The sequence below is a fragment of the Marmota marmota genome, unplaced genomic scaffold (assembly GCF_001458135.2).
Source record: "Marmota marmota marmota unplaced genomic scaffold, marMar, whole genome shotgun sequence".
NCBI classification, from domain to species: Eukaryota; Metazoa; Chordata; class Mammalia; order Rodentia; family Sciuridae; genus Marmota; species Marmota marmota.
Window position 1 is genome coordinate 6,784,375 of NW_026000205.1, and position 19,108 is coordinate 6,803,482.

General features: G+C 53.9%; 2 protein-coding genes across 2 annotated transcripts in view; both read right to left on the minus strand.

The window, feature by feature from the left end:
* LOC107151628 (carcinoembryonic antigen-related cell adhesion molecule 21-like) overlaps nucleotides 1-599 on the minus strand; it is a 4,784-nt gene extending 4,185 nt beyond the window's left edge. The window contains exon 1 of the mRNA XM_048790850.1: nucleotides 387-599. Within this exon, the coding sequence (XP_048646807.1) occupies nucleotides 387-450 (64 nt within the window). The 5' untranslated portion in view covers nucleotides 451-599. The remainder of the gene's footprint in view (nucleotides 1-386) is intronic.
* The window catches only part of LOC107151629 (carcinoembryonic antigen-related cell adhesion molecule 6-like), a 22,351-nt gene extending 5,725 nt beyond the window's left edge, over nucleotides 1-16,626 (minus strand). Inside the window, 9 exon segments of the mRNA XM_015497026.2 lie at nucleotides 7,724-7,755; nucleotides 8,102-8,154; nucleotides 9,084-9,204; nucleotides 9,840-10,106; nucleotides 10,233-10,487; nucleotides 10,990-11,101; nucleotides 11,103-11,269; nucleotides 15,195-15,554; nucleotides 16,416-16,626. Of these exon segments, the coding sequence (XP_015352512.2) occupies nucleotides 7,724-7,755; nucleotides 8,102-8,154; nucleotides 9,084-9,204; nucleotides 9,840-10,106; nucleotides 10,233-10,487; nucleotides 10,990-11,101; nucleotides 11,103-11,269; nucleotides 15,195-15,554; nucleotides 16,416-16,479 (1,431 nt within the window). The 5' untranslated portion in view covers nucleotides 16,480-16,626.
* Between the last annotated feature and the right edge of the window lie 2,482 nt (nucleotides 16,627-19,108).

Sequence of the window (19,108 nt, forward strand, 5' to 3'; positions counted from 1 at the left end):
CTCCTGTGGATGAGTGAAGCAGGGTCCCCACCCTGAGGGTCCAGGTGTCTGTGTGCCAATGTCTGAGGCTGGTGGCTTGAGCAAATGTCCACTGCTCAAGTTGCCTTTCTATTTGGAGAGTGGCCCTGACAGAGCTGTTAACACTGATTTTCAAAATATAATGGCCCCTGGTGAGTCACTTGGGGAAGAGAACCCCTGAGCTTTCCATCCCCCTTCATCTGTTCTCTTGGTGAGTTTCTCTCTGTCTCTGTGTTCTGTTCCCAATGGATTCCCAATGGGACAGAGTGAAGCCCTGTGTCCCCTGTGAGGGTCATGTCCTCCCCAGGGGGCACCAGCAAGACTGTGCTCCACCTCCGGTCCTCTTTCAAGGAATTGTCCCTTCTTACCTGCCAGCAGGATCCCCTGCCAGGGGATGCCCCCTCTGCAGGGACAGGCTGAGGGGGGCTGCATGGTCCCTGCTGCTCTGTCCCCTCTGTGGAAGGAGCTTCACTGAGACCCGCTGGGAAGCCCAGGTCCAGGCCACTCAGCCCTGCTGCCCTGCTCCTCTCTGAGCTCAGCCTCCTCCCAGGGCAGGAGCACTTTCCTGGGTCACATGGGCTGGGGGCGGGGTCTCTGTGGAGGAACCTCTCTGTCCCCTCCCTCTCAGTCCTGCCTCCTGTCCCTTCTGCTTTCCCTGTTGGGTTTCACTACTGCATGCCACACCCTGAGGAGCAAGGCAGGTGGGGACGCTGTCCCCTGAGAGAAGTGGCTCACCCAGCACTGGCCTCAGCTGTGTCCTGGCCTCAGGGCTCTCAGCACCACCCAGGGAGCCCCTGGGGTCCCCTCACCCTGGGCATATTTCCTTTATGATGAGAATCCCAGTTTACCCTGTGTCTTCCCTTGTTCTCCCCCCTCTGGGAAGGTGGATTGCTCCTGGCAGGAAGGGGTCCTACATGGCTCTGGAGCTAGAATGGGTCCCACTGAGGAATGACTGTGGGGGGGACCTGTCCTCTACCTCTGTGTCACCAGCCTAGCTCAGAGTCCCACATCCACATGTCTCAGAGGGAGCTTCAGGGCCTTGTGGTGCAGGGGCAGGCGACCTGTGTCCTTGGAAGGGAGGATGTGGCAGTGGGAGGCAGGTGACCCTGGGCTCTGCTGCCCTTGGTGAAGGATTTCAGGGAGAGCTTTTCCCTTCATTTATTGGTAGAGCTGTGGCTCAGACCTGTCATGGCCTCTTGGGTGGCCTCTGTCCTCTCTGGATTGTTCTTTTGTGGTCACCCTGCCTTTCCCCAGGTGTGATACCAGGAAGGAGGGAAATACATGTGGTAGAACAGGGTTCTCCAGGACCAAAAAGGATTGGTGGGGACAACAGGCATGAGGGAGGGAGCCCATGTGGCCATTGGTTCCAAGGTGGAAATCAGGCTACATCTCCACCTCCATCTCTAGCCAAAACCAATCTCCTGTCTCAAAGAATCAGCATCCGGAGGGTTGGTTGCAAGTCCATGTGATCACCGGTTGAGCTCCTGAGGAGACCCCTGTCCAGTGTCAGGGACTGTAGCAGGGATGCTGCCCAGGGTCTAAATGCTGAGAGCTGGCCCTGACACCCAGGCACAGGTGGCCCTGACCTACAAACTGCAATATGAGTCCTGTTCACCTTGGGTCCAGGCTGCCTGACACCCAGTGCAGGGTGAGTCTAGGGAGAGGACAGGAGTTGTCCTGAGGACTGCTGCTCAGAGTTGGAAGATGGGCACCCGGGGATGGGCAGCCTCAGGAGGAGCCATCTGTCCCAAGGTTTCAAAGGAAGGACATGGGTGGTGTCTCTTGGAGCTCTGGGGAGAGGAAACCAGCTTGGGGGCTGGTCCTAGAATACCAGGTTTCTCCATCATGGCACATAGGGTCTTGGCTCCAAAGTCATCACTGTCCCTGTCTGGCTTCTGTGTAGGCCTGCTCACAGGGTCCAGGAACTGGAGATGCTCCCACCTGCATCTCCACCAGGGTTCCCTGGTTCCTCTGTGGGAAGAGAAAGCCCTGTGAACCCCCAGCCCCTCTGAGATGGAAACAAAGTCAGGTCCTGTGTGCTGAGCTCCCCTCACGCCCCAGACTCTTTGGGCTGCTGAGATGTCTGCAGGGACCATAGGCACAGGAATCCTCAGGCTGGTGCCCTTGAGGCTGAGAGTCACCTTCCTCTGTGGTCACATGGGGCTCTGGCTTTCCCTGGTAGAAATTCCATCTGGGATGGGGAATCTGGAGGAAGGACAGGCAGCTGCCCAGACCTCCTGGGAAAAGTGGTGTCACTCACTGGGTAGAGATAGGGAGAGGCTGTCAGGGCTGTGGAAAGAATCAGGAATGACCCCTCACTGTTAGGAGGCCTCTGTCTTCCCCCAACACTACCAGCATGAAGGCCTCATCTCTGGGCAGCTTCAGGCACTTGCTGGCCGTCTCCAGAGCTGAGGCCAGTGTTCCATTGTGCACATGGAACATACTCTGACTTTGGTGGCCACATGGAGGTCATGTGCTTTGATTGATTGGTTCTCCCTACATTTCATGAGTATTCATTGAGCATCTGTTACGTGTCGGGCACTGGGCTGGGAGTCCCACGGAGGGCAGGACAGACGTGGTGCCTGCATTCATGGAGTCTCTCTTGTTCAGGGCAGACAGACACTCGGGGAGCTCCTGGAACCGAGGAGCTAGCTGCAACAGAGAGAAGGGCCACTAGTGACAGAGTTTAGGCAGCCAGAGCCTGTGCTGGAGTGGGAGCTCAGAAGGCTCCCCTGGGAAAGGGCCTTTCTGACCAGAACTTGAAGCCAGAGGACATTGCCTGGGGAAGACCTGAGGAATAGGGGCAGGAGCTGGCTGCAGAGGATGGCCTTCAGCATGGAGCTGGCAGAGGCCATCTGGGGCAGCTTAGAGAGGCAGGAGGACTGTGGGCTGAGGCTGGGCTGGGGAGCCCTGGGGAGCAGCCATGCTGATCTGCTGCCCTCTGGTGGACAGTGAGGAGAGCACAAATGGGAGTCTAGGAAATGTTTTCTTTTCTTATATTGTCTTTAAGCCTGTAAGAAATGTACATTTAATTTTTTTAAAAAGTACCACTTTTAGTCTTGAATTCTCAATATCACTCAACAAAGCTCTTCTGTGACCTCAGGTTTGTGGTCTGATGCCCAACATGGTTCTGTCCATTAGTACTGGGGATCCAGCACCATGTCACCACCCTCAGTCCAGGCTGGAGCCTATGTGGGCACAACGGAGGTTCAATATCCATGACCCTCACATGAGCCAGAGTGTTCAGGTGGACAGACGCCATACCCTTCCCCACCCTAGATGACCTCAGAGCCTGCTCAAATCACAGCCCGGGGTGGTGAGGTCCAGGACTCCTCTTCCCTCCTCAGGGACTTCCCCATCCCCTCTGTCCTCAGGGTGTCTGGGCTGCACTGTCAGGAAAGCTAGAGGATCCTTCCAGACCCCACCTGGAGATACCTTAGGCAGAGAATCAGGCTTCAGGGTCAGAGACCCTGTCACACCTCATGGTTCCCAATCCTCCACAAAAGTCAGGCTGCTGAGGCTCGGCTTGGAATCAGTGTCCTCAGCTCAGCATATTCTCCCAGAGACACAGAATTTGGGGGAGATCATATGGAGGTTGCTTCCAGCCATTCACGATGAAGGTCTGGATGGGATTGGAGAGGTTCACTCTGCCCTCTCCATGCAGTGTGACCCAGGGAGTGTCTCAGGAGGCATGGCACTGTGTGGGATAGGGAAGGAAGGGGTCCCAAGAACCTGAAATTTCTCCCTGACAAGATGCCATCAGCCTTCCTGGGTGGTGATAACAGGGTGGCTAAGGCCATCCAGTTCATCTACCTGAGCCTGTGTCTGTCACGTCACCTGGCTCAGTGTCCTGCTCATTGCTGTATTTTGAGGAGCTTCCTCATCTGCACAGAGAGGGGGAGATAACAGATCCCAGAAGTCTAAGTTATTTTTCCCTAGGGAGCACTAGGCTGGGAAGTTCAAGGCCAAGGTGGTGCACTACTAGGAATTCAGGGGAGTCTTTTGCCTTCTGATTTCTGGTTAGAGATTTTTCCTGTTTATTTCATCTTCAAAGGCATGTGGGAGGCGTTTTCTTTCTTCCTGTCCCACAGATTACCTGACCTGAGCACAGGTGATTCCTGAAGAATCCATATGATCACCGAAGGCTGGCAGTGAGCAGGGAGAGTGCTAGGAGGGCTGTCCCCTCTCTGTGCAGGATTAGGGAAGATGGAGGGGAGCAGGTGGCTGAGGAGTTTGGCTGGAGGCAGGTGCACAGGCAGGTTTGGGTTCCTGGGGCTGGAGGTCGAGGTCTACTCCCCTCGGGGAGGGAGGAGAGGGACTAGGATGCTGCTGCATGCTGAAGCCTCAGGTGTCCCACCTGGTGAGTCTGCTCAGACACCTGCTGTGGGTGAGGATGTCAGAGCTGGGTGATGGTTGTCATTGAACTGAAGCTGGCATGATGTGGGGGCAGGTGTTCAGGACCCCAGGGTACAAGGCACCTGTAGAGAGGAGGGTCCCAAAGGCTGAGCAGATTCTTGTGGGAAGAGTGGGAAGGACTCCTGGAGAGATAGCACCCCAACTCCACCTGTCGGGATCTGAGGCTGTGTTCAAGGAGAAACAGTGGGTGAAGGGACAGGGTACAGAGGACCCTGGTGACTGCTGAGATGCAGAAGGTGAGGAGGAATCACCCCATCGTAGCCATGGAGGCTCCCCTGAGTGCACAGGTGACCCTTCCTCTGGGCAATCAGTTGCTGTGAGTGTGACCTGCAGGGTCACTGGATGGACTGGAGTCAGTTTCTCAGGGGCTCATGTGTGGATCAGGGAGCAGGATACTGTGCTCAGGGGTTGCTCCAGGCTGGTGTGGTTCTCAGGACAGGCACTGAGGACAGATGTTAGGGAAAAATTCCCTACCAGATTTTAGGCCGCAACAGGGACTTGAGTTTCAGGGGACTTGTGTTGGCGTGTGCATAAACACATGCACGTATCATGCTGGGATCATCCCCAGGGCCTCATGTAGGCAAGGCAACTGCCTCCCACTGAGCTTGAACCCAGCCCCTGAGTCTCAGTCACTGGGAGCCTGCAGCAGGCTCTCAGCCTCCTAAGGTCCACTGTGGTACAGCAATCTGCTAGTGGACGAGTCAACAACCCTCACGCCCCGACATGTGCAGAGGCCTCACAGTACAGTAGAGGCCACTGGGATCATGCCTGGAATAACTCTCTTGTGCAGAATGGAAATGGGCATATTTCCCAGCAGACCCTTCTCTTCTGGGTCCTGCCTGCTGCATTGCCTGGGAACCAGCAACCTGAGACTCTGTCCATGGTGCTGACAACCAGCAACTGCTGAAGGCTGCTGAGCCTGGATCTCACAGTTCTGTTGTTCCTAAGATCTGAACATCATCAGCAGGGAGAAGGTGGGGAGGGGCTGGAGTGTGGCCTGTCCCCTGCCCCCCTTTCAGGAGTTAGAGGTGCTGGAGCTGTCACTTCAGATTACAGGTGACCCAGTTCAGCTACCCATGTGCACTTTTCAGTGAAAGAAGAAAAACAAAATGTCCTTTAGAAGTGTGGTCAATAGAGAAATGTCCCCACAGAGATGTCCCCATCCTCACCCACAGAATCAGAATGTGCCACATGGTAGAAAATTCCTTATAGATGACATTAATTGTCATGAGATTGAGAGGTTCTTGTGTCCATCTGGTGGGTCCAGGTGTCACAAGGTCCTTCCCTTGCAAGTGAGAGAGGGAGGCAGGACTGCAGAGGGGTGGGAGGGGTGGGTTGGAGCAGATCAGAGAGGATGCAGGGTGACGCTGCTGGCTTCAAAGGGGAGTCGGGCCCACAGGCCAGGGAAGCAGGCAGCAGCTAGAAGCTGGAAAAAGTGAGGAAACTGACTCCTGTGGAGCCTCCCGAAGAATGCAGCTCATGGCCACCTTGGTATCTGCTGTTCGGAGCCACTGTGTGGGAGCAGTCTGTAGCAGCAGCACCAGGAAACCAAGGAGAGAGAAGTCACCGTGTGTGACGTGATGCTATGTTCATGCAGAGGAGCCTCACTAGAGCTGAGTCATGCTGGACACTCTGACGATTTCTTCCTACTTCTCATCTCAGCACAGACCACTGTGAGGCATCAGGAGAGCGTCTCTGAGCTTTAGTACATGAACCATTTATTTCCAGGAATGTAGTGGCCTGGTCCATGTGAACCTACCTGAGAATGTCACCCTTGCAAGCCTCAGGGAATGAGCTAGGAAGTGCTCCAGGTTTGTGGAGAGGTGGCAGTGGACATCCTTGGCCCCAGGTCAGGGAGGAGACCCTCTGTCCCATCACCATGGAGCCTGCAGAGCCCCATGTGGGGAGCCCTGAGCCTCTGCCCTGGGTGCTGGAGTGTGCAGAGGAGGCTGATTCCAGAGAGACCAGGCAGGGCAGAGTGGAAGGTTGCCCCAGTCTGGCTGGGCACAAATCACGAGCCACTCAAGCAGGAACAAACTTTATTTTCCCAACTCCCGGGAACACCACCTAAGCGGGCCTTCTAGGCACACCACACACCAACCGGAACTCCCACCACCAGAACTTCACCAACCAACGTGAACTCCCCAGGAATCCCCGCGAGAACTCCAAAGTAGCGGGCGCCCAAGGCGGACAGCAGGGGTCTAATACAATTGAATGCACAACCTGTTTCAATCCAGCATCATCTTTTTTTTTTTTTGCATTTTAATTTTTATTTGAAAACAACTTAAATTTTTAGACAAATGATTTTAGTATATAAATTTGATTTTGTTTTTATGCAGAATATAAAGATTTCCCTCATTAATCTTCCATGTGAAGGGTATTACAGACTGGAAGGAAGATACATTCTGCACACAAGTCTGTATCTTCTGTGTGCGGCACTGGAAACAAATGGTGTAGTGCTCCTACACATAAATTAGATCAAGTGACATTACAGTTTAAAGGGGGAGAAGAGAAATATTGTCGTTAATCCGATTCAAGAAGCAAACATGACACAAAAACTGTGCAAATAAGACCAAGTCAGTAACTTTAGTTAGGATATTGCAGATTATAAGGGAAGGTTTGTGAGGCTATAGTGTACACCACATTAAAACAGCAAGAAAAGCTATTTATATAGAAAAGCTGGAATGAGGGATTTTCACTAAAGCAAATTAACTTCTTGCCAACTGCCAAAACAAAACAGAGCATATGAGTGTTAGTATACTGAAGGCATGTTATACCAGTTTCTGTGCAGCATGCTAAAAGTTATTTAGAACTTCTTCACACTGGTGCATACGAATCATTAATGGTCACATTTTTGCTTCTTCTCACCAAATTTCAGGCATGTCTTATTTTANTCTCTGACAGGCCAGAACTTACTCCCTGTGTCTGTTTAGCCCTTTCTTCTCAAGAGGTACCAGCTCTGGGTCCTAAGCACCAGCCTCCACTTCAGGACAGACACCCCAGTTTCTGTCCAGACTATGGTCCCCATCATTAACCCAGGGCCACTGATAGAAGCTCCCAGCACCCATTCTGCACCAGGACTCTCCTGAGATGGCAGGAAGTAGGGTGGGCTGAGGACAGAATGATGGTGTCCTGTCCCTGAGAGTGGCCAAGTCTCTGGCCAGGGCCAGGCTAACCCTGTCCTGGTCCATCATGAGTGGGGTTGTCTGTGCTGTGTCGGGGTTGACAGTGCCCCTGTCCTGAGCCTGCAGAGCTAGTCCCCTGTGTAGAGACAGCTGGGGGGACTTACCAGGGAGGTGGAAGTGTCAGAGGGACCTTGGCCTGGGGACAGAGACAAGAGTTAGCAGTAGTGTGAAGAAGGCTGGGCCCCTTCTGCAGGTAGGGCTGGGGGACCTCAACTATCAGAGTGTCAGGGGAGACAGCATGTCCTGGGAGAGACCCTTTTGCCCTTGTAGTGGTCCAAAGAACCAAGGAACATGAGGAGGAGACCAGATGCCACAAGTCTGGGCTGGCTTGGCCAGGTGGGTCCCCTGTTGTGTTTGATGACAGGGATCCTTGAATCCCCAGTGTAAACTTTCAACCCTGGACGTGTGGTTGTGGGCTAGGGTGGACACTATGGGGCAGGCCTAGGGGCTCCTAGCCACCCTCAGGCTGAGGGGGCACTTACCGGGTCTTGATGCTGGGGTGCGGTGGTCTCTGAGGCCAAGCTGGACACTGGCCCTAGGAAAGGTCAGCCTTATTCATGAGGGTCATGGACTGGGGCGAGATAGGGGATGAGGAGGGTACCCCATTTCCAAGGAGGGTGTGAAAGCTTCCTCTCCCCATCAGGTCTGGTACCAGGGGGCCCAGGAGAGGGGAGGGGAGGAAAGGCCTTAAGAATACACTGCTGCCCTGGGCCAAGGTGAAAGACCCTCCCAGGTGCAGACCCAGGAGAATGTTGGCTGAAGGACCCAGAAAAGGGACTGAGGATTAAGGAAGAATTAGAGCAGGAGAGTTTGACTGAGTGGAAGGGTCCAGGCCCTGGGGGGAGGAAAGCAGGGTTACTACATAGGTAAGACGTTTGGGAACCACGTGCATCTTGAAAATCCCTGACCCCCATTGGTGACCCTGCTGTGGAGGACCCTCTGCTCAGGCCAGGAGATGAGGTGATGTGACAGTGGCCTTTTGTGCTCTCCACCCACCTGACCAGGAGACAGAGAACTTTCCAGGACACACTACTGGCTGGGCCCTGGGATCCCACCTCACACATCAGGGGCCTTGGGTCACACAGGAGGTGTGGAGAGTGGACCCACCTTCCTCTCCAGGCCCCAGCCCTTGCCCTGAGTGACCTGGGACAGGACCCCTCATACACATAGCTCAGCCCTCTCTTGGTGTGGGGGCAAACACTGCAGGAGGTGCCGTTTGGAACACTAGTCTAGGGAGGGACACCAGTGCTGTGGGGACAGGTCCTGGTGACCAATGTGCAGAGGAGGCAGCTGTTGAGCAATCAGCCCAGGGCCAGCAGCTGGTGAGGGACGGGGGCAGCTGGGGTGAGAGGGGAGGGTCCTCGGGAAGTGGGGAGGTCGGAGTCAGGCCAGAGTCTGAGGATGGTCTCCTTCCCTCAGGCCTGGGGTCACCTGGGTGGGATCAGGTGGGGGAAGCCTGGGTACCTTCCAGTTCTTGTGTGGAGCAGGAAACACCCCAGAGCAGCCACCAGAGCCACCCCGACCAGGACCCCAGTCACGATGCCAGCGACGGCCCCCACAGGGAGGCCTGGGGTCCTCTCTTCTGCTGAAAGAGAAGAGAAAGGGGCTGAAGGTCAGGTCTTCAGGGGAACCAGCTGGGCCCTGCAGGGGCCCACAGAGGGTGGAAGGAAGTGGCACCAAGGTCCCAGTGCAGTTAGTCATGTCGTCACCATGTCCTCCTGACTCTGCTTCTGGAGATTTCTTCACGTTTGGTTTTGAAACCTGCATGTGCTCTAGCCTGACCCTCTCCACACGGAGCTGGGCCACATCCTGCTCATGCTCCTGTTAAGGTCTCTTCCTCTTCTCTTTTATTTTAATATATTTCTTAGATGTTGAAGGACCTTTATTTTATTCATTTGTTTGTTTGATGCTGAGAATTGAACCCAGGTTCTCACACAGGCCGGGCAAGTGCTCTACCACTGGGTCACACCCCACTCTTCCTCTTTTCTTCCTTCCCATCACAGGACAGTGTCAGTGGGCAGCCCTCACAGAGTGTCTAGCCCAGGCCCAGCCTCGGGTACAGATCAGAACCAAGGTGACATCAAGGCACCTAATTTCTACGTAGTCAACCACATTCTCTCCAAGCTCTGGCATCTACCCCATGCTCATGGCTGGTGCCATATGATGGCCCTTGACAGTGAAATATATGACGGAAGCACTGGTGGCACGGGGGCCACTCACAGATCACAGCCAGTCTGTAGCGGTCACTCCTGGTGGAACTGGCGGGGTTGGAGGCCTCACACTGATACTCCCCTGCATCCTCCTGTCTGACGGGGTCTATGCTGAGGGTCCTGTGGTCCGGGGACAGCTGCATCCTGTCTGTGAGCTGCAGAGTCTGGCTATTGAAGATCCACGTGATGGAGATTCCAGGGTCATCTGAGAGGCAGGTCATGGCCACAGAGTGTGGTTCTGTGTTGGTGGCTCTGAGGGAGGGCTGGGCCACAAGCCCTGTGGAAAAACAGCAAGGGGCTGACTGACAGTGGGCCTGAGGCTAGGAAGTAACTTCTTCCATGTTGTTTCCAGAAAATCAAAACTCCACCCAGTACTTGATACTGTGCTCCTGGGTCCACTTACCAGAGACGGTAATATTCTTGGTTGTGGTCCTATTGAAGTTAGTGACAGAGTTATGGGCAACACACACATAGGATCCGCTATTATTTGTAGAGAGGTTGGGGACTGAGAGCTGTTGTGTGGATTCCAGGAGCCTCCCATTGAAAGACCAAGAGTACTGAGCAGGCGGGTTAGAGTCTGCGTGGCAGGAGAGGTTGAGATTTGTCCCTGGACGGAAATGTGAGTCTGGGGGTTTTATGATGGGGGCATCCGGACCATCTGGACAAACAAAATAAACCCACATGTAATGTCATCAGAGGGAAGGGGAAGTTCCTAGATTGTAGAAGACCACAATATAACTACTGATCCATGTCACGACCTTGTTTTTTTTTTTTTAAGTCACAACTAGGCTGGGGAGTACAGTGATACAGCACCTGCCCAGCTGCAAGTGGTCCTGGGTTCAAATCCCAGCAACATACATACTCACAGAAAGTCTCAACCAAACCCCTTTGTTCACTGAAATTAGTCTGTGACATTCCACTGCTTCTCTGTCCCAGGTGGCTGACCCCAGGCCTCCCCAGGGAACCACAAGCCCTCCCCTCCTATTCATGGCCCAAGGCTGGGCCTGCCTGGATGTGCCTGGGGCAAATGGCACAGCCAGTCCAGGTGCCCAGGAGAGAGGGTCTGTGTACTTGGACCCAAGAGGGACTTAGTGGCCCAGCCTCTGGCCCTGTGTATTTGAGTTCACAGCCAGGGTAATGGAGGAATAGAAGTTACTCACAGGAAATATTCAGGGTGAGGGGGTCACTGCGGTTGGCACTCACTGGGTTCTGGGTTTCACACTCATAGGGTCCTGTGTCATTCCTTGTGACATTGAATAAAGTGAGAGTCCTGGTTGTTGTTGGACAGCTTCAGCCTGTCACCATCTGGGATCATCTGATTGTTTATCTTCCACAGGTAGCTCCCATAATTAATCTCAGGTTCACACGTTAATGCTAGAGAGTCCTCACCCTCCATGGGTTGGGAGTTGTTGATTGTGATGTTGGGTTTGGGTAATTTCTCTGTGCAGACAACAAACAGAGGATTGCCCTGTGATCTGCACAAAGTTGTCTTTCCACCTGGGCTGGCCTCTCACCTCCCACCAACCTGAATCCTGAAGAACCAGGCAGGAGTGGGTATCCTGGGGAGATGTAGGAGGATCTGAAGGATCAGAGGATGTGGGGCCCCCTGGGCTGTGTCTGGGAGAAGCACAGAGTTTCTCACAGGTGCACTTAATTGCAGAGTTTGGTCCTGGACAGACCCAGGACTGGGAGTTAGAAACCCCGTGTCTCTGCTGGTCCTCGCTGGCCCTGGCTGGCCTTGAGACGCAGAGTCCCTCCATCTGCACAGACTCCAGGGCTCGGCCCACGTGTGTGTCCTCTGAGCCTTTGGTTCTGAAGGCCATCCTAGAGGTGGGTCATGATGGGACACCCCACTGTGCCTAAACACCAAGAAGACCCCACAGCCTGATGTGAGAATGGGGTGTGTGAACAGAAATCCCACACTAGGAGACCGGGGGGCATTCAGTTGGGTGGTCAGGCTGGGGCCACTGGGGGGACAGTTCTGCTCAGATGTTTCCTGGTGACTGAGGAGCCAGTGATACCTGAAAGGCAAAGCCTGAGTCCAAAGAATGCTCTAGGGTGAGGGGGACAGACAAGGTTTAGAGCAGAATCAAGTTCCTGTCCTTGGTCTTTACATCCCTTCTCCCCCTGCAGAGAGCAGGTGAGACATGTGGAATGGTCCTGAGAGACCAGTGGATGGTTCCAAACATATTAGCACTAAGAGGTGGAGCAAGGGGACCAGGACCTTGCTGAAAATATGGCCCTCGTGGGCTTGTGTGTGGCAGACCTGGGGTAGAAATGGGGGATGTTAAAGTTTTCCCATATGGGAAAATAGTTTTTAATACCCAGGATCTAAGACTCCTTTCTGAAAGAAATATTTCTCTAAGGAGCACAATGTCTTAGACTGAGCTCTGAAGTCCTGCGAGGTCACATTATGACCCAAGGCAGATGCTAAAGTCAGTTTGAAACCAGGAACCTCCTGAGTAAGGAGAGACCTGTGGGTCCTGGTGGAGGACTGAACTGGTCAGAGGGGACACCTGAGGCATGTCTGTTACATAAAATGGGGCACAACACCAAACTCAGAGAAGTATTATTGATCATGTTAACCAATCTAGAAGTCTATGTTCCCAATTGCTATGGAGACTCAGGCAAAGTGGGGAAGAACCTGACACAGGCCTGTGGAATGCCTTCTTCCTTTTCTTTTCTCCCCAGGAAGTGCAGTGAGATTATCAAATTGATCCAAATCAGAGCCTAGAGCCTAATGTAAATGACCATGGCTGGAGCATCACACCATGTGGGGACAGACCTCCCTTGTGGTGATGGCGCCTCCTGAGGTCACAGGCACATATGGAATAGTCAGTTAGCCCCTGAGACAGCACCGTTCAGTCCAGCTCCCCCTTGGGGAAAGTCCTGGGAGTCACTGGAGGAGCGTGAGCCCCACTTAGGGACCAGGATGGAGCCACCAGTCATCTGGGTGTAAGGAGCCTGGGACCTAGGGGCTTGCAGCCCTGTCCTGCCTGTGTCCCCCTCGCTGAGTCAGTGCAGAGAGTAGATGGAGGAGATGCTCAGGCCTGTGTCCTGGCCTATTTCACATGTCGTTGTCATGGAAGGAAAGAGCCCTGGAGGGGACACAGTGGGGCCCCCTTCACAGTGGGTGACATTGCCCCTGATGCAGCCTGACAGGGGCACTTGTATCGACTGTTTCTGTGCCCTTTACTACGGCCAGGAGGGGGTCTGGCCCCAGGTGTTAGCAGGAAGTGGACAGGACAGATGGCCATTAGTGCAGGAGGGAAGGGCATGGCTCATTGTGCAGGGCAGGGCCAGTCCTGTCTGAATGAGAAGGAGGGAGAGGACGGACAGGCAGGAGCAAGACAGCCAGAATCGCCATGGCAGTGAGCAGTGGGGGTACAGTGACTTAAAGCCCCAGGTCCAAGAGCCTCATGGCCGCCTCAGAACTGACCCAGGGCCACCCTGAAGACCCTTCACAGCCCGGCCTCCCCACGGGCATCCTGTGATGTGGCTCCTGGGTGGCCTCAGGAGAGGTGGTTGGTTGGGATGGAGCAAGAGCCTCAGCCTCCAGGAGGGACAGGGAGCAGGTGGCAGAACCCCCTGGGATTGCACATGCGGGTTCCAGACTCTGAAGGGGTTCAGGGTCATTCATTCATGATCCCTCCCCCCCTTATCCCAAAACCATTGAGAGTTGGCCACACACTGGGCCTTGTGCTGGTTGGAGGGTCTTGTGGGGAGTGAGAACGTCCTGTTCCTTATGCTGCAGAGTGAGTGACACCCAACACACCAAGAAACACATGACCTCAAGTCCACCAAGGGAGCTTGTGGACCTACTTATGAAGGGGAATCCTGGACATTTTGTTGAGGAAGGGGATTTGGTTCTAGAATAAAACTTGATTATTCTCCATTTGCTCTCACTCCCAGACCACAGTGTCCCCTCCAGGCTGCCAGTGCCCAGGACTAAACTACCTGAGCCAATGTCTGGTCTCTGGTTCACAGATGCCTAATAGGCCCTCAGCATGCAGAGCACGGGGCTCTAGCTGCACAGTGACATGCACCACTGATCTGCCACCCATGGTCTGTGTTCCCTGTGCCTCAGTTTCCTGTGGGAAGCCATTCTCACACGTGACTGGGCAACTCCCAGTTTGGGTCTGAGGCGCTCTGGCTAAACTGTGTCGGAGCCTGTCCGTGTGGGGGTGTGTCTTGACCACTGACCCTGGGGCCAATCACTGACCCTGACCTTGGAGTGCGGCCCCCCTCAACCTTCATTGGATGGAATTCTCCCCTGAATTTCTTGTTCCCCAATAAAAGGCTACTCCCTGGCGTGCTCGCTCTCTCTCTCTCTCCTGCTAGCCCTGAGTAATCCCTGCTGCCCTACGGGTGGTTCGAGATGGGAACCAGAGGGGGAGCCGTCTCGGACCTGGTCATAGAAAAAGGTAACTGAGTCTGTGTGTTTATTTCGATCTCACTAGTTAACTTTTATGCCAAGAACCTCATTAATGAAACCAGTGCGCTGGTCGCATGGTAGAAGTTTCCCTTTATTGGATACCTGGGAAGTGGTGTCTGGTTCACCATGTTGTCTATAAATCAACCTTGAAATACTCACAGTAACCTGACCTTGGTTTAGAGGAGCTGCCCCCAAAGAAAAAGCCCCTGCTCTGATCTGCCTCCCAGTGAGAGCGCCCTGGGCTGGTCCCAGGAGGACCAGGAGCTCCAGGAGCATCTCTTTCCTCTGTTCCTCCCCTTGGGGACATGGACCTTCCTGTGGAGCCTCATAGAGGTCCATCAGGGCACCTGAATGGCCCGAGGCACCTGTCCCTCTGTGCTCACCACACCTAGTCCCAGGAGAAGGAGATGCCCAGGTGCCCTTGCCCAGATGTGGCTCCTGGGACTGTGCCCTGGCTGGTGACCACCTCCAGGAGCTACCAGATCAGGTAGCCAGTAAATCATTGCTCCCCAGTGTCCCTCAGCAGGAAGCCAAACTCCAACCCTGGCCACATGTCCTCAGGGTCACCTGGAGCCAGGAGCCTGGGACAGAGATCTGGGACAGGAGTTTCCTGGGCTGACCTTCTCTGTGAGGACTCCAGGGCCCTCAGGCCAGGCCTGACTCAGTCCTGCAGGGTCTTTCTCAGGGCCATGCTCCTGGGAAGGACACAGGGGCTGGGCTGAGACTGCTCTGCCTGGGCCGAGTCTCCCACCAGACCACCCTGCTCTCTGCCAGTGGATTCAGGCAGAGGAGTAGGATCTTCTGAAGTCTGTCTGCCCTGCGTGTGTCCTGAGTTAAATTCTCCAACGCAAAGTCCAGGCCTCAGGGTCCTGTGTGTGTGCAGTGGAGTTAACCACTTCAACACCCAGCAGGCCTTGGGATGTCACTCACCATGTACGAAGAACTCTCCAGTTGCTAATTCAACTATAGCATCAGCAGTTACAGTTTGCAGGGTGTAGAATCCTGTGTCGTTCTGTGTCACTTTCTGTAACAGCAGGGATCCATTGGAGTATATTTTCTCTCCACCATTGAATGCAGGCCCTGGGGTAGTCATCTGTGAGGATACCAGGTATGATATAATTTTGAAACTGTTGTTTGCTGTGTTTCCTTTGAACCAGTTGTAGCCTATTGCATTCTCCGACACATTGTGGACAAGGAGAAGAACGTCTCTGCCTTCAGCAGCATCGAAAGGCACTGGTTCAATAGTGAGCAGGGCAGTGGGGTGCGGGTACCAGAAGGTTAACAGTGAGACTAGGAGGGAAGAGAGAGAAATCCATCAATACTGGGCCCTTCAAATGGGGTGGAAAGATGGGGCCCAGGTCCTCAGCAGGAGTCCTCATCCTCAGCCTTGGGGTGTATGTGCATGTGTGTCCCTGGATCAAGGCCAGCAGCATGACCTCCATTCCTTCAGGACCCCTGTCCCTATCATCCTCTCTTAGAAACACCTTTCCCCAGGTGTCTGCAAGGCTGGCCCCTCAGTGTCCTCAGATCTCTGCTCTGACCAGGGCACCTGGGCACCCGCCTCCCCTGACCCCCTCCTTACAGCCCCCAGGTCCTCCCTGTGGACATTTCCCTGCTCTCTGCCCTCCTAGATCTACACAGCACCTGGCCTCACCTGCAGATCTCCCTCTGGCCTGGCTTCCTGCCCTCTAGAGAGGAAGCTCCAGGAGGCAGAGACTAGTCTGACCCTTGTGGTAGCCCAGGGCCTGGACCAGGCTCAGTCTCCTGTGGATGAGTGAAGCAGGGTCCCCACCCTGAGTGTCCAGGTGTCTGTGTGCCAATGTCTGAGGCTGGTGGCTGCAGACAGTGTCCACTGCTCAAGTTGCCTTTCTATTTGGAGAGTGGCCCTGACAGAGCTGTTAACACTGATTTTCAAAATATAATGGCCCCTGGTGATTCACTTGGGGAAGAGAACCTCTGAGCTTTCCATCCCCCTCATCAGCTCCAGGTCACTGAGAGTTCCCTGTTGGTGAGCTTCTGTCTTCTGTGTTCTGTTCCCATCGGGTTCTCAGTGAATGCTTGTGTCCCCTGTGAGGGTCGTGTCCTCCCTGGGGGACACCAGCAAGACTGTGCTCCACCTCCCACACTCCTCAGGGAACTGTCCCCTCTTACCTGCCAGCAGGATCCTCTGCCAGGGGATGCCCCCTCTGCAGGGACAGGCTGAGGGGGGCTGCATGGTCCCTGCTGCTCTGTCCCCTCTGTGGAAGGAGCTTCACTGAGACCCGCTGGGAAGCCCAGGTCCAGGCCACTCAGCCCTGCTGCCCTGCTCCTCTCTGAGCTCAGCCTCCTCCCAGGGCAGGAGCACTTTCCTGGGTCACAGGGCTGGGGGCGGGGTCTCTGTGGAGGAACCTCTCTGTCCCCTCCCTCTCAGTCCTGCCTCCTGTCCCTTCTGCTTTCCCTGTTGGGTTTCACTACTGCATGCCACACCCTGAGGAGCAAGGCAGGTGGGGACGCTGTCCCCTGAGAGAAGTGGCTCACCCAGCACTGGCCTCAGCTGTGTCCTGGCCTCAGGGCTCTCAGCACCACCCAGGGAACCCCTGGGGTCCCCTCACCCCTTGATATATTTCCTTTATGATGAGAGTCCCAGTTTACCCTGTGTCTTCCCCATGTTCTCAAATGCTCTAGGAAGGTGGATTTCCCCCCAGCAGGAAGGGGACAGAGAGAGCTCTGGGGTCAGGAAAGGGGCCCTCTGAGTGATGGCTGGTGAGGGGACCTGCTCTCTGTCCTGGTGTCTCCAGCTTGGCCTCTGAGTGGCTATCTCAGGACTTCAGACCTTTTGTGTCCTGGGAGGGGAGGACTGTGGTAGTGGAGGTAGGTGACCATGGGCTCCTTGGTCCTCAGGGAGAGATTTTAGGGAGACCCTCTCTCTCCAACTTTTGGCAGAGCTGTGTCTCAGGCCTGCCCATGCCTTCCTTGGGTGGCCTCTGTCCTCTACCTAGTGATTCTCCTGTGGTCACCCTGACTTTCCCCATGGGTGATGCCTGGGTGCAGGGCCTGCTCAGAGACCCCTGGCTGTGCAGGGTCCTCACAGGCCCAGGAAGGAACACTAGTGGGAGCCGAGCAGGTTCGTGGGAGGCACCCTGCAGTCTACTGGGGATGGAAATCAGACCACACTTCCACCTCCTGACTCAAAGCCTAGTCCAAGTGTCATAATCAATCTGCCAAGTGTTGACTGTGAGTCCCATGTCGCCCCCTGGTGGTTATGAGGAGATCTGTGGCCAGTGTCAAGGACTCAAGCAGGGATGCTGTCCAGGATCCAAACGGTGAGAGCGGGCCCTGACCCTGGTCACAGGAGGCTCTGACAGGCTGTATGGTGGTTCCTGTTCACCTTGGGTACTAAGGCTTACTGACTCTGTCCAATGTAGGGTGAATACAGGGAGATGACAGGAGCTGTCTTGGGGACTCCTGCTCCAGAGCAGGGAGAACTGTGCACCCAGGGGATGGGCAGCCTCAGGAGGGGCCATCTGTTCTTGAGCCTTCAAAGGAAGGGCCTTGGGAAGAGCTCTCGAAGCTTTAGGGTGGAAGCACTGGCTTTGTGAGCAGGGTCTGCAGGTGGCTGGTTTGTTTCTTGTGTTTAAATACTTGGATCTTAGTCTCAAAGGTCCTGCAGGGTTGTCATGTGAGTATTTTGAAGACTATCCAGCCAGATGCATGACACAGCCTCTCATCCCAGCTGTTCAGGAGGCTGTGGCAGGAGGAGCACTAGTTTGAGGACAGCCCATGCAACTTAGTGAGACCTTGTTGCAAAATAAAAAATGAAATGTAGTCCAGTGGCAGAGTGCCCTGGGGCCAATCCCTAGTTCCTCACGCCTGTCCCCTACCTTACAGACACACACACATACACACACAAAAAAAATACCTGAGCAGAATGGGTGTATTTTACACACCTTTCCTAAAGACGTTTCCTTGTGTAGTGTTTATAACAAAAATGTGCTATATGAACCCTTTTAACTGTACAAATACATGCCATGATTCCAGTCAAATATACAGTGACCACTACTATTTCCAGAATCTTTTTATCGCCTGCACTAAAACTCTAAGCATTATGCAATCACATCTCAGGACCCCCAAGCCCCAGGTAAACTTGAATCTATTTCCTGTCTCTATGAATTTCCCTATTCCAGATATTTCATATGAATGAAATTAAACAACCACGTACCATTTTGCCTTGTTTAATCACGTTTTCAGGTTTACTCAGGTTGTGGTGTGCATCAGAAGTTTATTTTTTTGTGGCTGATTAATACTCCAACATATTTATTTGTAAGCCATGTTTATTTATGTATTCCTCTATTGATGGACACTTGTGTGGTTTCCACACTCGGTCTACGGTTAAAAATGGTGTGTCGAGCCTTAGCCTGTGAGGAGCTATTGGAGTCCCTGTTTCCATCCTCTGGGCACATGCCCAGCTGTGGGAGTGCTGGGTAATTAGCTTCTGCCTGGCTCTGTTAGAAGTGCTGAAGTCCACAGTGCTTAGAGTCCCTCAGGAATGTAGGAAGGTGTGGGGTGAGAAGTTGTTGTGATTTGGGTTTGTTTCCATAGTGACTGATGACACTGAGCATCTTGTCATGTGCTTATTGGCCACTGTCCCTCTGAGCTACACCCCCGAGCCCTTTACATATATCTATTTATTTTTGGTTTGAGACAGTTCCCCAGGCTGGCTTCAAACTTGCCAATCTCATGTCTTAGACACCTAGGGTTACAGACACCCAGGACTGTGCCGGGCTCCTTGGCCTCTTTTTTTTTTTTTTTTTTAGTTATACACGGACAGAATATCTTTATTTTGTTTATTTATTTTTATGTGGTGC